The sequence below is a fragment of the Vollenhovia emeryi genome, unplaced genomic scaffold (genome assembly GCF_000949405.1).
Source record: "Vollenhovia emeryi isolate VEMERY1.0 unplaced genomic scaffold, V.emery_V1.0 DF939132.1, whole genome shotgun sequence".
NCBI classification, from domain to species: Eukaryota; Metazoa; Arthropoda; class Insecta; order Hymenoptera; family Formicidae; genus Vollenhovia; species Vollenhovia emeryi.
In genome coordinates this window covers 1,946,439-1,969,286 of record NW_011967234.1, presented here as the reverse complement: position 1 = coordinate 1,969,286, position 22,848 = coordinate 1,946,439, and the positions used below count along the sequence as shown (strand labels likewise).

The 22,848-nt window shown below is 35.8% G+C and overlaps 1 protein-coding gene across 1 annotated transcript in view; it reads right to left on the bottom strand.

The window, feature by feature from the left end:
• Window positions 1-1,708: 1,708 nt before the first annotated feature.
• The window catches only part of LOC105568028 (leishmanolysin-like peptidase), a 261,167-nt gene continuing 240,027 nt past the window's right edge, over window positions 1,709-22,848 (bottom strand). The window contains exons 5-14 of the mRNA XM_012023381.1: window positions 14,766-14,877; window positions 12,746-12,927; window positions 10,845-11,048; window positions 7,479-7,704; window positions 7,017-7,210; window positions 6,807-6,939; window positions 6,502-6,661; window positions 5,838-6,004; window positions 5,615-5,734; window positions 1,709-5,528 (exon numbers count right to left, since the gene is read on the bottom strand). Coding sequence (XP_011878771.1) covers window positions 5,370-5,528; window positions 5,615-5,734; window positions 5,838-6,004; window positions 6,502-6,661; window positions 6,807-6,939; window positions 7,017-7,210; window positions 7,479-7,704; window positions 10,845-11,048; window positions 12,746-12,927; window positions 14,766-14,877 — 1,657 coding nt within the window. The 3' untranslated portion in view covers window positions 1,709-5,369. The remainder of the gene's footprint in view (window positions 5,529-5,614; window positions 5,735-5,837; window positions 6,005-6,501; window positions 6,662-6,806; window positions 6,940-7,016; window positions 7,211-7,478; window positions 7,705-10,844; window positions 11,049-12,745; window positions 12,928-14,765; window positions 14,878-22,848) is intronic.

The window sequence follows — 22,848 nt, the reverse complement described above, 5'->3', positions numbered from 1 at the left end:
GCACGTTACTCGGGTAATTGGTGCGCGCGATCGTAATTAGCTTCTCTGTCGCGAGTGTTGTGTGAGTTTTGTGACGACGCAAACTGATGGCACCTGAGAGGAAGCGCCGGCCTGGGAGGCATCGGGCAACGGCGGAGCAACCCTGTGGTGAGTATCGTTATTTAACTTCGTTTCAGATTAATTCATTTTCCTTTCCTTTTACTCGAATCGCCGGTTTGAACGATTTGCCCCGAACACTCGCTGAATGATTTGTATACGATAAAAAAAGAAAATCTTTGTGATTTTCTACGAAAGCTTACGCTCGCGGAAGATTTCTCCGCGGAAGTTATATAATTTTTTATTCGCGGCACCTTAAAGATGAACAGCATATTCGTTTAATTCGTGTAGAATTATTAGATCTTTTAAAAGTGTTAATTGCGTTATTCGAATATGCTAATTTAGATTTTGCATTTGTGTGTTGCAGGTCAACGTAGCGTCGTAACTCCGCTGCTGCGCATCGTATCGGTGAGTGTGAAATAAACGCTTATTTTTTAAATCGAGGAAATGAATCCGTGAGAACTGTAGAATTTTCAGAAAACAGACAAGAGAGTCTTTGACAATTTATTTGCGGCATATAATGTTTATTGCAGTAAAATAAATATTATGTGCCAGAAATAAATTTTAAAAAACCTTTGGCTCAGTGTGGCAGGAAAATACACTATTCGTTTTATTAATAATATCTTTTAATAATAAAACAAATGGTGTATTTCTCCAGTTGTAGACATTGTCTTGTCCATTCCCTATGAAACGTTAAGAATGTACATTATATAAAATATCAGGATTCATTGCCTTAAGATGGATGGGCTGGAATAAAGTAGATATTTAATTTTCAAGAGAATACATTTATTTATCGACTTATGCGTGCGAGAACCATTTTCGCATGAAAGATATGTTACTTATAAGTCGGGTGGGAATCATCCTTACTCTTCTTGTCGAAAACTTCGTCATCTTATGCACGGATTTTCAAGTAATTAAGAATTACCATAAAGATACAAAATATTAATAATTTGGACAATTGTAGTGTAGAGTACGATCGTAGTTTCAAAGTTTAGTATAGCTTCTCATATTTCTTCAGAGATGCTTATTTGCCATTTAATACAGATTACGTTTCACAATTCATTTAATCAGACATTAATTTTTAACATTTTAAAATTATGCAAGTGGCCAAAATATGAGGTTGAACAAATATCTCATTGCGAAAGCGAACAACTTCTTACATAGATTTCATATAAATTATCAGTCTTATTTTCACGTCGTTTAACTTTGATCTTACAATTAGTTTAATTCATCTAACTGTCCCCTTAGAAAGAGACACAGGATGAATTAAATTAAGACCAAAGATCTAAACGGCATTGGTGAAAACCGAAATTTAATCAGTTGTATGAGGGATACGTTAAAATATTTGAGGTGAAGCATTTTAGAAATATCTTGTAATGTTTCATTAGGAGATATCTATACATTTGAATACTCAATAGATTATGTTTTATAATGAACTTATTTAAGACATTAATTTTTAATGTTTAATGACCATGAGACATTGATGACAATTTTATTTCCCGGGAAATTTAAGTATTTCCTGCCACTATTGAAATAATATTGTTATCTCGTATGTTGCTTGAATAGGAAATGTAATTGCACCTCTCTCTCTTAAGAAAAAAAACAACACGTATACATATGCTAAATTTTCAATTTATTAATATGTATACATAATTGTTGTACTCATAAAAACAAAGTTTGAACTAGAAGAGTTTCATATTACATTACATTTCTTATATATTCTTCTGCGGCGATTACAATAAAATACAGATTGCTTATAACGTAGCCGAGGTAGTGAGCACTTTTTTTGTGTGCTACGATGCAAAGAAATGGCTGAAATACTCTATTATCGATGATTTAGCACATTTTACATCATGTGGCCTAGGTAAAATAAATTTCGCAGTACGTTGAAATGATAACTTTGTTACACACTTGTGTGTTCGCGCGTTTTAAATTATTAAGAAAAACTAACGCTATGCAATGCAAGATTGACATCATAAATCCTCCTTTGTAACAACGTTTACATTATTACGATATGGTAAAATATTTTTCCTTATCTCAGCTATAAGCTCGTTTTCATCAAGTCTTATACATTGGAAGTATTTTTAGGGTGCCAATTGAAATATTTTCCAAATTATAAAAATCCAAAGTCCATATATTTGTAAGAATACAGAAAAATATTTATCAACATTTACGTTAACAAAAGCCACAAGAGGAGGATTAAATGCATCAATTTTGCGATGAAATCTGCATATACAACGGTATTAATAGTAAAACTTATTAACTACATCAGTTATTATTTTTCGTTATTGAACTGAATGTATATTTAAACTGGTATACATATCATTCTGTACCATTACATTAATTCTTCGATACCTGTAAAAATAATCTCACTTAAACATATCCTTAGAGCTTACAATACGTATTTAAGTCTTATTTCTACTATTAAATTTTTTTAATTAAATAATCTTCGTCGATATTAACAATTTCTTAACTGAGTTATTTTCAATAATGAAGAGAACTGTCTTCCTAATTTGTTATAAAATACATATACGTAGTATTTAGTTTTAATAATGGCACAAATACTCATAAAAGTAAAATAGAATAATTAAATGTGCTCTTTATGTTTATACTAAATAATCATATTATTTACTAAATGTATAGTGAATTAATTATGAGATAACACTACAAATAATTTGCAAGTTTTAAACTGTTTCTGATTCACATAATTTTTTCTATTAATCTTTGTGCATTTAACGTTTAAACTTGTTAAATGATTTAATAGAAACACAGTATGTATTAAAAAATACTCTAAAGTAATAATTAAATATATGTTCGTAAATATATCGTAGCCTACAGTTAGCGTGTACTTAAATAAAAAGAAGGAAAGCTTGCAATTATGTGTATAATTTTTCTGAGCCACAATTATAATATAAAGTTTTATTAAAGTTACGTAATGTTTCCAATCGTAATATACTTTTTGTAATAGCTATTATAACAAAGTGTGTTATTAAAAATTAAATAACAAATTAATAAAACGTACATTCTAACAACTTCATATGAGTGTGTAATCGTTTTCATAAAAATCTAACAGACTAACAGCTCAGAATTTTGAGAACAATCTATAATATATGTATTTAAATAACCACGCACACTCATACATGCTTATACATATACCTGTGATGTTTTCATAATTGGGCCTTACAGAATTATTAAAACATACTCATCTTCTCCTACGTTCACTTGTTGATAAACTGATGTGCTCAATATTAACATTTATCCGATGGCGTTTGTTAACGCATCAAAATCCGTTCATATGTCGAGCAACGACATTAGCAGGAATTCGCGAGAAATATTCTCGAATATACATCTCAGTGTATCTGATGCAATACCGAGATAACTTCAAGTTTTTTACAAAGTATGTATGTTAAACATTAATCATTTCTGTACAAAATTAAATGCTCTCTCACGTTACAACTTTGCAAATATACCAAATTGGAATACGTGTTATAAGAATGAAATAAGCACGAAGTATTTTTCATATAATCGAAAAATAAATTCTCTTTTGGAATGTCTTCAAAAATGCTTCAACATGAAAATTACTATTTTCGTTGCAAAAAATGCTGAGTATTTTATTGTTCTATTCAGAACGGATTAGCCATATTCTAAAAATGATTACCATACAGACTTTATAACGTATACAATCTATGTGGTGACTTTATCGTTTGCCATTTTTGTCCAATAAGATAAACTTATTAGATATTTCATAGGTACGAAATCCGCGCTAACCGTTGCGTCGGTATATTCATAGTAAAACACTTGAGAAATCGTGAATAGCCGATTTTCATCACACAGATAAAATATATTACAAATCTATTACAAACTGAATATGAATTAAAACTATAGTACAAATAATTTTTCGCGATAATCGTAAGCATCGAATACATTTCAGTGATTTCAGTGATAAGAAATTAAAAAAAAACGTTCTGCAACACATTATTCGCATTAATATGCTCATCAAATAATATGCTAATTGTTGGGATCTGGATATTATTCTTTATGAAATGTCGTAAATCTATTAATTGCATCATTAGACTTCGCGTTTTTGGAACTATATGTACAAAGATTTATTTTCTATACCATATACATTCACGATATCCACCCAAGATTCGTAACAATTGACAATCCTTGATAAATTGGTTTGCCATGTTCTTAAATCACTTTAGTTTTCACATTTATTCGTATATTGTTCGATATGACTCACGTACGTATATTCACACGAATTTTCGTACACACGTTCATCAGGAATGTTATGGATTTGTTAACAACGCGGTTAATAATCCAGAATTAAAAATTGAGCTCGTTGCAACCTTAATGGAATGTAAAGTCCATCTTTCTTTTTCATTAATATCAAAGCTTGAACACTTATGACGTCTAAAAAAGTTCGCTATACTTTACTGGCAGAATTGAACTGTAACGTGTCGCAAACTGTAAATAGAGCACATACACATGTGATACAGACACACTTCTACTTTTTCTACGCACCGTTACTTGCGTCGTCATATCGTGCAAAATATATGTTTACACTATCATTTATCAGCAATGTATAGCGTTTCTTTATTAGACTTAATTTCTACAACTAATTTACGTCATAAAGTCCTATATTATTTTTATATCGGCAATGGTTGCAAGTCCGTGTGTACACACATTAGTCAAATAAGAACAATTTTCTATTAGCTACAGTATAATTATTCATCGTCTGAAATTGAGCGATGACCGAGATTATTCATCTTTACTTAACGCACAGAAAATAATGGCCAAAATATATTATGCGTCAGAATATGCCATTAATCGTAAAGAAATATATATAATAATAAAATTAACAAGTCTAGTAGATACACGACCTAGATTAATGAAGTATATGCAATATGAAATTGGCACCTAAAAAATGCCTCGTCACGTTATCACCACGGATCATTAAATCCAAATAGAATGCATACATTTATCGCGCGTATTTAACATATATAAAGTCAATCGGTAATTCCTTTGTCCCTTTAAATCATTTGGCCAACACTTTCTCATGTAGATAACGAGTCTATTTACGATTGTCACCTCGGCCATTATTCATTATGTTTCCGAATAACAAAAACTAGAATAGAAATAGTATCGCGAAAAATAGAATATTTTCAAACCACATTGAAAATATCGCTGTCGAAACGTGATACATACGATAAATAATATCTATGTATCTAGATTTAGATAATGTTAAACCATTCGCTAAAGAAGATAGTTTATCATCTAACGACCAAGGGTAAGATTGCAATAATAAGCGTTGATATACTTAGGCTAAAACTATCTGCGGACGCACAGTGAAGATAGTCTTTGTGATAATATATGGAAGGTGGATGTTCGTCCCCTGGCTTACACCACTCGTCGCGTGCTTTAAATTCCGCCTAGAAAAAAATTCGGTTATCAAAAATCACGTGCTGGATGTGTATCGCAGTCCGTACGCGTTGCAATAAGATACGTCTGCTCGTACCTGACAAATATCTCGGCAGGGTGGACAGATTAGAGCGCCTTTGTGCAACCAACCATTCTGCATAATTCTTATAATAATCTCCTGTCCAGCGTGATAACACGTATACGTATAATTTCCGACCTGGGGAAACGGATGAAGGTGCCTCTTAACTTGTTCGTATTTAGTTGCATTACGAGAATTCTTATAGACATTCGGGCGACGTAGCACGTCGCGAGAAACTCACCATAATGTGTAGTCTCCCGGTCTCGCACTTGTACAAGTAACAACCAGAGCCCCAATGTTGCCACTGACGCGCTTGTTTGCAAGTTCTCTCTTCCCACATATCATTTGTGTGGTCGAAACACCTCGAGTGAGGACCGTACTTCTCTAACGCGAAATTCTTGTCCGGGTCTAAAAGAAAGATGTATTTCAAGCGAACTTCCGGTTATTTTTACGGGACGCACGCGCGAGGTGTGTACGTGGACCACAGACTTGTATATTGCTGGACTGCTACCTTCGAGATGAAAAGTGAGGCAAGAGTTCGGCCATGTCTTGTTAAGCAAATAAAGTAGTAAAGGAAAATCTTCTATTATGAGATAGACTTCTAATATGAGATAGCAGTTTTCAACATCAAAATTTAATCTTTATTCACAACGATTACACGATCTAACAATGAATTTTCCACTAAACAGATTGCTTATTAATTTAGCACAAAAATCTTGCTATCTCATATTAGAGGCTTATCTCATAATAGGAGATTTTCCTCTATATGCATAGATCTGTCAGTGACACACCGATGCGCACATACTACTTTATTTACCTAACAAGACATGGCGGAACTCTTGCGTCACTTTTCATCTCGAAGGTAGCAGTCTAGTAGTACATACAAGTCGGTGGTGTGGACTTACGCGGATTATTCTCCTCGTAAAGACAGTGAGAGCCCCTGACTACTATATTCCGCGCTCTCCACGTGAATTCCTGTATGTAAGGACAGTAATCTGCCAGAGACACCGAACCGCCGTAGTATTGTTCCTCTCCCGATGGTACGTGGGGAATTGAATCGAAGTTCTGCAACGGAAGAAATCGTCAACTGAGATTCTTCACGTGCCGCGAATACTCTCACGCTGTCGATGTAACATCGTCTACGTAGACGTTCCGTTTGCACGAGGTATCTAGTCGAAAATATTCCAATAGATTGAAGGGTATTTCTTACCTGGTATTTCTTGGGTAGCGGTTGCGAATGTTTCACCAGGTTACACAAGGCCACTGAACTCCGATCATCCGTACACTCGGTCTGCAAGGGATCCTGTTTCACTTTGTTGCAAAAAGGGTGTATCGACTTCCCTCTGAAATATTTAAATTCTCATATAGTCATTGCTATATATATACGGTTCACCGTTGTTGAATATCTCGGTGTACTCACGACAACGGGGATGATTTAGTGGATATCCATTCCTTGCAGGATTTCATGGCGAAATTGCATCCCAGATTTTTCCCCCAGCCTAGCTCTTGCGCCATTGAATAGTTGGCGCTGTACCAACCGGTATCTTCCATAAGAGCGAGCGTTATCCTCGAGTAAACTGGATTTTGCGTGTGCGTCCCCGTCATGGCTTCGTTCTGAATAAACGGAAAAACCAATCTATGATGGCAAACGTTGTTCAAATTTTTTACTGAAAAATTTACCCGCGAAAGAACGCCTGATTTTACGCAGAAAAAATACACCATACTTTAGAGAATTGGCATAATTTTATTAATGATAATGCAATTTTGCTTCTTTTATAAATAATTGTGTTAAAAGACCAAAATCTATTTCATCTTACACCACTTGACACTCTCGGTCGAGTGTTTGCGTACCGCATCTGCGGCGAGATTCATCATTACGCACCTCGAATACGCGTTTCTCCCAATGCGTAAGGGCTGTGCCGTCCTCACCCTGGTCTTCCAATTCCGCGCCCTCGAGTTCCGGGCAATTGAAGTGCGCTTGAACCTCGGCGCGGACCCGAGGCGTGACTATCATTTGCATGGTCCTCTCCACGTAACCGCCGTGCACTTGCCAGCGTGGCCTAACCACGGTTCTGATCGTGTTCTCGCTCCACTGGTGCGTTTGTAACCTGGCCGAAACGAGTATCGAGCGTTATTAGCATATGCTGATTCGGTAGTCGAGAGCTACTGCCGTCGCCCAGTATAATAATCTCATCGCTATGACATCATGTATCATACGACTGCATTCGCCAATGCATCTCGCTCGCGATTGAATCGGACTTTGAATAAACTACAATCCGCGAAACAGTAAACGATAAATAATAAAACAGAATAGCAGAAACTCCTCGCCAATACTCCTTTTAGAAATTTTAACTCGCTACAAAATGGGAAAATCGCGAAATAATTCAAACTCTACATCATATACTTAGAACCACAGTCCCCAATCTGTTATCAAAATTATCGATTAGTTGTTTGGCTTCTTTTTCTATACGATGTAATAACGTACATTGTGCTTTTACACGCTTAGCGAGATTTACATTAACGAGATAATCATCGTTTGCATCATATTTATTATGTGACAATGTGTCTTCGTGACTTTGCGCACGACATAGACATGATTATTTTCAATTTCTCTCTATCTCCCTCTCTCTCATGGGCGCGTTTTCTTTCTCTTCATCTGTCTCCTGTATAAAGTGATTGATGTGATATGCCAGTGAAACGCTGTTTTCGACAACGAGCGGTCCCTCCTCTATCCGATTTCAATATGACGGATGAATTTGCGAATGGCCATTTTGCCGGGGTGCTCGCAAGCTCGGGATGAAAAATATTATTACGCTTAAGCGTCAATACACCCACGCATATACACAAAATCGCTCGGCATATCTCATGTACATAAATTGTTAGGGGCATAGAAATAGTGTATACTGTGATACAAAAATCAAACGTAACGTCGACGTGAGGGGAAAAATGCCAATTTTGTATTATAAAATAACGAACAAGATCAAAATTCGTGTTGTACACTTTATTTTTTATTTATGCGAACGCTTTGAAATCTTCTAAAAGAGCTTTTTGAAATTCGCGACAAATCGCGCGAGCTGTAAACGTATCAGCGACTCATACATTCGCGTTATTATAATAATATACGCCAATCTGTTGCAATTGAAAGTAGTGATTTCGCACTTACAACTTGTTAGATATCAAATTCGAATTATATTAATGAGAATAATTTGCATTTATATAAAATGGCTAATTAGAACGGGGATAAAAACCAATGTAAATGTGAAATTAATTAATACTAAAAGCCCAATAACGTCACTATCGATAAAAACAAATTGTACTGGACAAAGATATTGTAGTATTGGAATATTCCATGTTAAAGAGATGCAGTTGTTAAAAATTGCGAAGCTGATAGTGCTAAATTATTTGTTCCGTAAATAAATACAAATGTATCTCTATCATTTCACAAACAATTACATCTCACGCCGCCATATCGTATTATTATATAAGGTCTATATCGTATGGAAATCTAAGATTACAAAGATTCTCTCTCCCTTTCTATCCTTCTCTACGTGCATTGCTGTAGATTAATGTAAACCTTAAACATAAGAGGCTCTCCGTGGAAGATATTCAAGTACGGTAGGCTGAGAATTGATGTGCAGATAGATAACAGGAGATGCAGAGAAACACTGGAATTTCTAATAGAGAATGCACGGTCTGTGACACGGGGCGAAAATGGACGGAGAGAATAGCTAGAACTGAAATGAAAAGTAGCGAAAGACGGCGGAGGATGAAAAAAAAAGTTGATGAAATGAGATAGAAGAGAGGATAAGGAAATTTAAAAAAAAAATGAAGAGCTGCGACGAACAGGGAACGAGCGGTTATTTCCCACAAAAATTTCTGTCCCTCAATTTAAGTATTGGGACGTCGTCGAGAAAGAATCATAGAATTCTCTGGCAGAGAAAGTTCCTGAGAGTTTAAAAAGTTCTGCATACATTACCAAGTGGCTTTATAATTCTCTAATATTATGCAATGCGATGAGCGATGTTTTATTAGAGGAAGAGATAAAGAAAGAGACAGAGAATTCTATCTGCGCCGACATTCGAAACGCAAATCAACGCGATAATTCATGGGATCAGTTGAAGAAACCAGGCACACTCGGAGAAACGTGCTGAGAACATACTGGAAAATTATACGCCGGAGCAGGCGTTAGGAAAAGGCTCGTGAAGAACGCCAAAGTTATTCCTAAAATCTATTATAGTCCGGAATGCCATGGATCTCTGTTGCTGGAATTTCGCGATTCAAAGTGGAAAGACGTCGATTTTCCCCACTTGGCGGACAGACCCCGAACGAGATAGCGAATTGGAAAGAGAGTTTGGGAGAGAGGTAAGTATACGAGAGCAGCGAAAAAGTAACAGATGGAGAACGGGAAAACAGACAGAAGGGTACGTGAAGAAAGATCGTATGGGGAAAAGCTCGCATCTGCCAACGACGGAAGCCAGTTCGTTACGGTCCGTCGACTCGTATAGAACGGGATACCAGGAATTTTCCAATTTTAAAGGCAGATACACCGTCAGACAATCGTAAAGGTAGGAGAGAGAAAAATGGTTAACGCATCGCGTAGTCGAGTGATGGGATGGCGAACAAAGCAAAGTATCTGTCTCCCCCCCCCCCCTCCCTCACTGTATAGAAGCAGTGTAACAATATTAGGAAAATTAAGTGTAACAAAATTTACTTATAAAAAAATATCAGCTTATTCTCGAGAAGTAAAATGTAATATGAATATTATAATACGAATGTATTTATCAAAGAGACAAATTCTCATTACATTCTAATTAGCTGAAAATTGTATCAAGAGAAAAAGAAAAGTTATCTCGTGAAGATAATCATATTAAGCATGGCATATTACAAGAATTTGGATGATGAGTATTACTTTTTATTTATACTCACACAATATCTGCGCAACATTCTAGTTTCTGTTCGGGGAATCGTTAATATTAACTTTATACTAAATTCTGTCCGTAGAAATCTATAGAAAGATAATCGATTGCAGGTAGTGCGACATTTGTTCTAACGAGAGTATCAGGCATTTCTCAACTACATTCATTGTATTTGCAATGAAATTTTAAGTATATCCCCACATTCGAGAAATTATTCATCATATGGGCTAATTTAATTTCATACTCAGTGAACGAACTAATATAATTTGCACGTCTTTTATGCGCGGCAATAAAAGGACCTTTACGTAAGACGTACAAAAGGCAGAACGTACTTTTCATTAAGGGGTGGTTTTCCAGTATCGCTTCTTCTAGGCGTCCTGGGCTCACCATTCTCGTCTCTGTAGAAAGCGTATAAGCTCACAGAAAATCCTAAAGCGTGCAGGATCTCGTGTTTAACGGTGCTGAGCAACGTTTCCAACTCCTGTGGTTTCGTGCTGATGCTTCCCGGGCATAGGTTGGCATGACCAGCTATCGGCCTGGAAGCAATTTAGTTCGCTTCAGCAACCGCGAAATCTCCTTCCGTCTTATTTTAATTATAACGTCTTGAAATTATATTAGTTCTTCCGTTATTATTTCCTTGGAAAATACACGGGAGTGTTTCTTTAAGATGTTTGCAAGATTATATATAGATATGGGAAAATAAATTTGCATGTAGACATAAGAGCATAATTTCCGCGAAGAATATTTAGATTGAGATTAAAAGCTGTGTAACGCTATGTAATATGTTATGTAAAATATTTTTTTACACTCGAATATTCCAAGGATTTTTCCTAGTAAGCGGCAACGCAACGCACGAATATCGTCGATCTATCACGATCAGACGTCGTGCGAATAATAAAATTCGCGCAACGCCATTTACATCGACCGTGGTACGACGTGCGTGACGTATGTACTTGACAGACAAATTTAATCTACTCAATATGCGTTCACATTTCGGCGCAGTCATAAAGTTAGACGTCAAATCAGAGAACGTCAAGTTTTGCTTCTGCAATTTTCGATCATTCGGTTCTGTAAAATATTTCCTCGATTGCGAACGACTTCTTCTCATATATTCTAAATAATTTGATAATTGAGATCGGTTCTTTATGCTATCTTAATATTATATATGTCATCAATGCGATTGTGACAAATATATAGAAATAAATTAGAACGATTTAAAGTGTGTGTGAAGCTGGCGTCTCATTTCGTGGAAAATCACTAATTGTAGAGAGTTCTGACTTCCTTTCTAATAGTTCTAGAGTTCCTGATACATTAAACACATAGTTCTGGCTTTTAAGACCAAAAAATTGAAAAGTGCAAACTGATTTGCTAACGATTTGCAAACAAAGAGTTCTGGCGAAAAACATAGTTTTTATCATTTACAAAATTATCACTTTATAAATACTTATATCCCCGTGAAAAACTCTTTCTAGAACTATTGTAGAACTCTCATGCGATAAAAATCCTAGCAGAAATAATTAGGAAATCATCCGGGGACAAAGTGACTTGCAGTGTGAAGTTAGCAAATCATGCACTTTTCAATTTTTTGGTCTTAAAAGCCAGAACTATGTGTTTAATGTATCAGGAACTCTAGAACTATTAGAAAGGAAGTCAGAACTCTCTACAATTAGTGATTTTCCACGAAATGAGACGCCAGCTTCACACACACACACCGATTTAAACCGAAGATAAATTTAAATAAATGAGACGTTTGATATTTAAAAATAATTCGCTGTATAAACGAAATAAAATATGTCGCTTTAATTAAAATCATTAATATGAGAGTTCGCCATTGTTAAATCGTTCGCCTCGTACAAACAACCTCTCTTATAAATCTTGTCAAATATTTAATCCAACGTCCTCATGAAATATATTCATGCCAGATGGTGTTTGCCTTCGTCTGTAACCTCTCTGTTCATACAAATAGCTAAAACTGCGCGTGTTTCAATCATGAATCGTACTTATTCAATGTATTAATGTATTATTAATGACGTTGTCAAATACCAAAATATGACGAAAACTAAATTCACGCTAATACCAAATAATGATAAAGAATATATTTTCCAATTTATATAATGTACTCATAATTCTGCAAAAAAAATGTCTGTTTGCATTTTTTACTTCACTATTAATGACAATCTTGGAGACAATAATGTGTGAAACTTTTATCAAGAATATAATAAGTTAGACATACCGATCTAAGGCTGCTTCCTGTTGACAATGAGCGGCATAGGCTACTGTTAAACCCTTGTGACATCTTTCAGTCTGCATAGCGGATACATAAAAGACAAAATCGGCACCGTCGATTCCCGGACCAGCTCTACTCCCTTCGGCTATTCCGCAATTGTGTCCCGTCGCGTTGCACGTTCTGCAAACCTATACAAACGAACACATTGAAGAAAGAAAATATAAAAGAACAGTGATTAGTGAAAGCACCGTTGTGCTATTTTAACGAAATCAAGCAATGTTCGATTCGGAACAGTTAGAGATGAAACAAAATTCTTGCATCTTTTCGTCAAGAAACGTCACATCAAGAATTTCATATCGCCGTAAAATGAAGTTACAGACTCTGTTCATCCGAGTGTCAGAGAAAATATTGTAAAGAAGATTGCATTCTATAAGGGACGAAGTATCCGGAAACATTAACGCTGACGAACCGGAGCGGAATCGCATTACCGTCAAGACACCTTCGGCGAGGAGGTAAATAATTTTACGCCGTCAGCGAGTACCGTCAACAACAAGGGTGACGACGCCCTCGCCCTAATAAGTTATCCGACACCAATTCGCCTGCTCTCAGGGCCACTCATCAATTAGCGCCTCTCGTTTCCAGGCTGTCGTTAAAGCACATCCCCTCAGTACGAGTCTCGATAATCGATCAAGATACAAAGCGTCAATGAAATATCGTATATCTTATTTCGAATAGACGTGATCTACTTAAGAATATAGAGATCGTGTCGTCTGTCGCGACTCTAATTTGTCATTTCTCATAAAAAAGAAGCAACCTTCCTCTCAACCAAATTTTACTTCATGTATTATGAGCAATAAGCTTACACTAGTTAACACTTGTGGATAATTATACGCGAATAGATTCATCATAATATTAAAATTATAATTGTTAACATAAACCATTTTATACGTCGTTGCAGTATCGTCATAAAATTGTGATAATTATTAAGTTAGTAAATCGAATTGAATTATTATTGCTTGTCTATCATTAAAATCGACATGTGTTTTATATAACCACTAATGCACTAATATAACATATAAATTCCTGTTTCTTATACTAAATAATTGTAAAAGAAGTCACAATAATTAATATTAAAATTAATTATATAAATTTTAAACAACATCAAATTTGGTTGACCATATCTGGCAATTTTAATGGTTTAGTATCGCGACGTTTCGATCATGGGATTTGGTCCTTTTCAAGCGGTCGTAGTGGTAGTCGTGTACATAGAATCATATGTATTATGGTGGTGTTGAGAGGATAGTCATTATAATCCAAAAATGTTATGCCAGTATTGGCTGTACGTGAACTTAGCTTGAGCACTGACAGAGCATGACAGGAAGAGGAGTGCAAATGAGGGGAGAGGAGGGGAAGGAAGTTGTGGAGGGACGAGAAGAGGGGAAGGAGAGTGGACAGGAAATGAAAGACATTGTGGAGAGGAAAGAGAGAGGAGAGCGGGGAGAGAGAGGAAGGGAGAGGAGAGAACGAGAGAGAGAGCGCATAGGAGGGATGCGGAGGGAAGGCGGAACAGGAAGGAGAGCTGGAGAGACGCAAGGAGAGAAAAGGTGAGAGAGGAAGAGGAAGACAGGAGCCGAGAGAGGACAAAGAGAAACGTGGAAGACAGGAGTGAAGCAGAAGAAGAAAAAGAGGAGAGAGGGAATGGAAGAGATTAGGGAGGGAAAAGGGCGAGGCAAGGGGAGGGAGGGGTGATAGAATGCCTCGTGGCTCTGAGGGGAACAATAAACTAACTACTACTATTTAAAATTAATTTATAAAATAAAATTTTGCTAAAATATGTTGTAAATATAATGGTGATTTTAACGATTTTAACGATTTAAATCGTAGACGGGCAAACCAGTTGTGAATTCCATGTGATTCCCAAATGCCCAAAATACCACTGCCAATGCTCGATCTACTCCTTTGACTGGCTTCGATATTTATTGCACGGTTTAACTCGGCTTAGAGAACTTATCGGGTAATTACTTACGTCAAGATGGTCCTCCGGGACGCGTACTTCACCGCACATAGTAACAGGACGGCAAGTATCTATACAGTGTGTGTGGTGGTCCTTGACGAAAACTTGACTACTCTCGCATTTCCTGCAAGCACACCGAAATGTCAGAAATTATTCACGGAAATAAAGCTCGTCAAAATTAGATTGTGAAATATCACGTTTCCGCAAGCGCGCCAAAATACCGGAAATTGCTCGTGAAAATAAAGTTGGCCGAAATTAAATTATAAAATATCGCGATGTTAGACTCAACACACGTGCCGAAATTGTTCAGCGTTATTTAATATAAATTCTTGATGTAAATTAGCTCGACTTCCTACGGGATATTTATCTCGCAAACCCGTAAATATAGAAACTTCGATATATATTTTCACAAGAATTGTGCGTGTTTAATTCCAATGTACGTTTAGCAAAAATGTTTCATATTCACATAGAATTTTCCATGAATACAACTCGTTCTGAAGGTGGAAATAACTATCAAGACTTACAAGTGAGAGAAATAAAATTTTATTTTTCCTCTCTATTGGACACACTCAAGAACTTGCACGGAAATTATTAGCTGTCATTTAAGCGAGAGCACTTGAGGAAGTCGGATAAAATTACAGATATTAACGAAAGAAAATCACGAGAGAACGGAGTCGTTTTTAATGCGAAGGAACATAAAATATTTAGCAAGATGCACGTTGTAAACGCAAAACAGATTAACTTAAATTAACGACAATGTGCTGACACAATTACAGATATTTCTATAAATCGGATATTAATGTACGTTATATTATCTTCTCTCGTCCGTATTATTTCTCAAATATATATTTTCAAATATGTAATTTAATTAAATAATGCGCCGGTGTGTGAAAACGTTTTCATATATGCACGTGCCAATAAGTATTTAAATGAGAGAGCTTCAGATTAATATTCTATTAAAGTCTACTTGAAATTAGCTCTTGTGTAAACGTGCTATGTAAATTAATACAGCATGATAATATTGACGTGGTATTACAATGAAGCTGACTATAGACTTCACACTCTTCCCTTTTTCCAAAGTACTATATACCCTCGCGTACATTTTTGAGTGGTATTATCTGACGAGAGTCAAAGCACGACAGCAACGCTGCTTCGGGACATCCCGATGGAACTGAAATGGCTATCGCAGGACAACGATGTTCCATCGACGCCGGACGATATCGACCTACTAGTATATACTTTTATAAGGTAAAAGTGGATACGACTATATCAGATACGATGGTGCTACCGGCAAGCAAGGATAAAGAGGGCTCCAGAGAGAGGTGAGCACTAAAGAGAAGGTGCACTTCGCTAAATAAACGTTGTGACACAAGCATGTTCGACGTCTCCGGTAAGAAGACGTTCTCGCTGATGTTGTATCGAAATTGAAAAGTGGAACGAGATGCACTACCCAATAATGTATTTCTCACGTAAAAATGGAAATTAGTTGATACATCGCGGCAGAATAAAATATGTGATTATCTTGTTGAATGTGTCATTTAAAAATGACTCATACAAATAATCTTTATGGAGACGCATGCCTTTTGTTCGTTTAATTAATATTTTTGTTGAAACAGATGCATTAATTACATTCTGACAACGTTACACATAAAATATCAAAGTCACGAAAATATCATGAATATTAAATTTACTATAAATGATTATAATATACACAATATATGTTTCAAGCTATAATAAGAGCCGGGGAGGGGAGGAATTAACCAGATCTGATATCATGAACGGACTAGTTAATTTTCACCGAACAATATGCGGATAACGTCAGCGTCCAATATTATGCGACATTGATCACTGCAAATTGGATGAAAGACCGAGGGAATTAATTAATGTCGCATTAATAGCGAGAAAAATATAGCGTTATGTAACGTAAACCATGTAACTTGTTGACGTACAAGTTTCGCACTCTTTCGCGAGGAGAGAGATTAACTTTTCGTTAATTTTACTGACCGTTAATCACACTAATCGCTAACCGCATTACATTACATGTAAATCCAAAAAACTCGCGAATTATCTACTAAATCTGGGTTCTACAGCTTCGAAGGGTGCATATGTAAGTCGCTAATCGGATGTTCCGGCCGAGTTGAATTGCGTAAAATAAAACAATTTTCTAATTTTACCGAGGAATTCCGGGCTCGGATTACCAGATAGGGACATCTGGTTGTTCGAGAACCTTTTAGAGAAAGGCTCTGGCATATACCATCCGCCATAGTGAAAATATTTCTTGTGTTCTAAGATCATGGTGTATAACTCTTTCAATTTCTTGGAATTTACGATTTCGATCTCGTGTAACGCTGAGCTTCGAAATCGACCACGTAGTCCATAAGAAGAAATGCTGTCCGTAAATAGTACAGCAGTTTCCAAGCAATTTACTGTTCCGTTAAGAGTATCCTCCGACTTCTTCTTCTTCTTGTGCCTTCCTCGTTTAGAGGAAGGTACAAGATCTTCGCAGAGAAAACGAAGGTGCGACTTAAACCGTTTCTCTATTGCCGACGCGAGATACATTCATGTCAAGATAGAATCTCGCAATTTCGGGGACTTGGCAAAGTCGGCTCGATATCGCTGCCGGTTTTTCGTGAAAATTATGCGCACTTTCCTTTCCCGAGGGAAGTGAAATACTTCAAAATGTCCGCTTGTGATAGAAAGCATGAAATGATAAATATAAGATATTAAACTTATTTTTATCGTCATCATTTTTTAATTTTCAAAATATAGTTCAATGTCTTTTCAATTATATTTACTTATTAAGTAATCGAAAATTAAAAAATTAAGTCTTAGCAAAACAAAGTAATATTTATCACTTAATTTTTAGAGTAAAATTTAATCAAATTTTAATCTGAAACCTAATTATTACGAATTCAAAAAGATAATTAAAATCTCAAATCGACATTGATTCTATTCTTTCGAGAAAATTTCATTGTACAATAATAGATGAGAGGAATTATTCATTCTTTCATAATGAAAATTTATTAATTTACACGTGAGATGCGGGGGGCACAAATATAAAATTTTCGTATAATCATATCAAGTCTAATATTCAGTTATTATTTTATTTAAAACGCATTTATTATGTTCTCTCTTTCACGTTCGAGACGATAGCAATTTATTTCATAATAATTGCCTCATATTTGCCTAACGTGCAAATTTAATCCAACGTGGAAGCGCGGGTTTACAGAGTTAGCGCTTAATCCCTTTAGGATGACGATTGATCCCACCAAAATGACGTTCGATCCCATCTAAATACACACATATGTGCAAACGATGAGTAAGCGAAAACCTTCTCTGCTACGGTAATCAGCAATACATTATATTGACAGATAGAAATATATATAATACGAATCATATTGTAATTAGAAAATTATGATTTTCTTATTATTACTTTACATATACTAATAATTCCTAATATCAAAGTTTAACAAAATGTAACAAAACTTTAACGCCGAAGGAATGGCAACATTCTCTTTAGATCCGAGACTTTCTGCATTTTATCACATTGAAAGTTTCCCAACTTCAACTCGCAAATTAAAATGATGTTTATAGATAAAGATTATATTAAATTGCTAAAATGTTTGATGGTATACGCGAACACGATCTTATACTAAAAGCATAAAGTCGTCGTCGGACTATTCGTAGCTTCTTTGATATCCGAATTTTCGAAATTCGGGAATACTTTCCGGCACGATGGCGTGGACGAAGACGCTGATGGTGACTTCTAAAGAACTTTATCGTTCAGGTAACTTAAAGGAGTCCCGAGCACTTTGAAAGCACCACTCCGCTGCACTTACTCGGGACACGTAATGCCGTGAGTACGGATTTGTTGCAGTGACATGCTTTCTGCATTACCAAGAGCTCGTTGGGTACCGACACCAACCCAACATCCTTCGGTTCCTCTGAAGACGTATAACAGCTGGTGGAAACCACACGATTCACAGTTATCATGTGGTCGAACGAAAAAAATCAGATAAAGATTAACATGAAGTCTACATCTGTAAAAACGTACGTGTCGTATCCAAATATATCTATGTTGAAGAGTTAAAATTTCTCTTCTGTCCTTAAAAAAAATCTTTAACCGTCTATAGATTGTACGCAGAGAGGAGATTTCAAAATAATTAAAGATACTCGTTCCGAATATAATATAAAAGTTTCAAAACTTAATTTTAATTTTTAGTAAATAACATAAGTTTCATTGACATTATTATAACGCGCAACCGCAAGCTCCCGCGGCATTCAAGTGATAATGTTCTTCACTTAGCGCTCAGCCCTTTGTAGCGAACATAGCAAGAGATAAAAGCAGAAGGCGTTTATATGCGCCTTATGCAGTTTATATGCGCGCGTTATATGTAAAACTGTATATATGCATATATATGTAACTGAGAATGCTCATTTTCCTTTGAAAACGGAAATCCGTTATATTCGTCTTCTTCCTGCATCCTTTCAGCCACAATAGTACCTTATATTCTCCTTCGTTGCCGCAGCAAGAAGTGTTAATACAATTCTAAAGCTACTTTAGTATACGTGTAACCGCGTCATCTCTCCTCCGTTAAAATTTAATTCAATTCGTATTTTATTCGCTGAATTTTTCACATCAGCTCACAGTTGTGGCTTTCACATCAACATGTCTGTGTTAATGAATCTGTCTGTTAAAATGCTGGATATGCATAATTCATGTGTACTCTGTACCGCAATTTTAACTAAATAAGTGTTCAATAGACGAGATTGAAACTAGAAATTTTATCGAACTCATAATAATGTAATAATATATTGGAGAGTCATCATATATTAATCATGTAAAAGTATAACTGTTCGAACACTGCTGCTCTGTACTCATAAATTTTGCACAGACATACGGTAAAGTAAAACGAAGTAGTTAAGTATGGAGAGTACTTAAGAGAGAAACTTCTCCAAAAACGGCGGATAGTCATCGCGCTGAGTGGTACACCTGGCCCGTCTGACATATAAAGCGGCGTACTACTTGCGTAAAGATCCTTCATCGACGATGAAGTAGATACGGGCGAGCTCGCGGTACGTCCGACCGAAGTCAACAGCAAAGCAAACTACTGCGGCCTACGGGTCAAGTGGTGTGTTCTCGTACGTGATCAGCCTATACCACTGCGCAAATGTTGGCAGATTCTAACCTTGTGGTAGCTAAGTTCGCGTTAACACTGACCACTAAAGACCACCTTAGAGTAAACCTACCAATATGGAACACACTGGGTGCATTATTAATTTTCGAAAGCCCTTCCAACGTACGAGGATTAAATTGGGGATAAATTTAACTTTAAAAACCTTTCGAAATTAATTGTCAAAAGTGACGGAGAGCAGAAAGAGTGCCGGTGAAAGTAATAAATGATCGAGATAAATGAGATAAATACAAAGTCATTGAAACGAAGATTAATGCCGACTCGTCAATTACCTCATACTTCTTGTTGAAACGACAATAGTTTTCTCGATAACGAGAGCAGGCAGAGCTGAAACATTAAGTCAAAAAATGGGGAAAAATATAAAGAGCGGAAGGAACAAAAACGCAAGGACTTTGTCGATCAATGGCATGCAATAACGATAAAATTTTCATGCCTTTTACTTTGTCAATTGTATTATGCTTAGGAGGTAAAGAGATGCTACTAGCGAGATCGGCGTCAAGAGTTTCTCTACCTGGTGCAATGTGAATGTAATAACTACTTGCAATCCCTTTGTTGCTGGAATAAAAGAAGGACTGAAGAAAATGTACAAGAATAGACGGTGTCTATTGTCCGCCCAAGGTTTACTATTCTTTGTAATAGAGATATTAAAGCACAACGTAAAATGAAAGAAGTTCATAGATATAGTAAGCGTTATGATTGCACTTTTATTTCATATTATAATTATATTTAAAAAACCAGACACCGTGAAGACAAAATAATGTACTTTTTGGATACACTATAAAAATGAAAGCATCGATACCGCTTCTGAAATATCAGAAATTCATCTTCCAAGAATAGAGGACGCAAATTAAAGACAGGACGATAGTCTATTTTTGACATTCCTCAACGAAATCACTTTCAAACGACTTTCCAAAGTTCTATAATAATTTTTCAACTACATATCACACAGATTCAAAGCATAAAATACTAATATAAATTACATTTATATAATTGATTTTTATATATCTAAAGATCAAAATTATTTATATATCTAAAGATCAATGAATTTCACAATGGTGTTAATGAGCTATAATTCTAAAGATTGACGCAAAAGTGTCATCTTCCACACTCCAGAACTTTTATGCACTTCGTTACCCATTTAAAAACTCTTACGTTGTAATTTTTTTTATGCGTCTGTTGATATGCACCGTGTAAAAAAACCGCAATAGGTAGATAACGTTAATGAGTCATCACGTGGTTTGCGGCTAAAGTTAAGAGCGCTGACATTAATTAGAGCGGTATACGTCATTATCCCTTTTCAGTAGCCTGCGTTTCTCGTTTCTCGTTTCTACCGCGTCGTGTTCCACGTTACGAATAGCGAGGACGTGACGTTGCCAGTATATGAGCTTAGAGAATAGGTGGAAGATTGGTCCCCTTCGACATAATTATGCCTCTTTGATGTAATTATTTGTAGACACGTGTAGATGAGGTACACATAACTTTATCAAAATGCTTTCATTCGTTTCCGGACAAACTGTATGAATTTCAAACATGAGATTCAACTCCTTAAATATGGCATAACGAAATGAAAAGCATATGCGTATTATTTATTGATTTATTACGATAGGTAATTCACATATAATTATGAAATAATTCATTTGTATATTCAGAATGAATATGAAAATGATCTAGCAAGAAAACTTGGAGCATTTTTTTGAGAGTTCATTTTATTTATTTCGATAAATAGCAAATAATATCGATAAGTATTATTAGAAAGTAAACTAAGTTTTACAATGAAATATATTCGTTCGCATTAATTAGAAAAATCCTCGATATAAATTAGCAGTCATAATCTGCGATAAAAACTTCATTATTACGAACGAATAGTTAAGGTGATTCAAGCAATGCGCGAGAGATGAGGGAGATTCAATTACAATGTGATCTGTTAACGCACTCGAAGTTCACTAATTATCCTTTGTAACCTGTAACCTTTTGATACCGCATACTTGAAGTGTAGCCGACGCTAAGAAAAATTTTCAAAGCTGCCAGCTAATAATTAATTTTCGTGCAATGTCGACGTGGCAACGAAAAAAGCTCTTTCATGTAGCAACGTCACACAGGGCCACTTAAAAAAAGATCGCGCCGTAGCAGGGATACCGAATACATAGTATTTCGTTAATTAGCTAACATTAAAGCGGCTCCCCTTTCTCAAGGGACAATAGTACATTGTTTTCTCCGGCGCGAACATCTTAGAAAATGTGAAAGTAAGAACGATCATATTTACGAGGCATAAGATGTCCTTTTGAAGGCGTTTCATAAAGGTTGGCTGAGGCCATTCTTAATGTTTAAGCTTCTCGCAATTTTTTTTTAATAGTTTGCTATAATAAATTTATCTCTGCCGACATTAACCTTTGATATTTTTGTGCTAATTGGTTTGAGTAAAACCGCCAGTCTCAGTCATAATAATACGCTCGTTATTTGTTTCTAAATTAGTAGCAACTTAGCGATGTTTCATTATTCGATAAATCGAAAATTAATTTAGCGAGTTACGCGCTCGCCGTAAAGTCCCGCGGATGAAAATATTAACTTTTGCTTGCAGAACACCTTTTAATAGGAATTCTACGAATGGATATCGGCTGCTTATAGCGCAACTTTCCAAGAGAGATAAAAACTTGTCTACCGTAACATTTTCCAAGAACTTTACCACCCTACTGAGACGCAAGGCGAAAGCAAAGTTTCCATATTACTTGCCGCTTCGAAGGGATTCTAGCAACGAGCTCGATCAATCTAGAACTTATTTGCGCTTAAGAAGCAGTACACGAAAACGTTTTATTGCTCATTTTCATTGCGGTATATAAGTAAAATGTTATGTACAATTTCACGCGCCAGAAAGAGAGATTTCGAGTGTTTTAATTGATTAA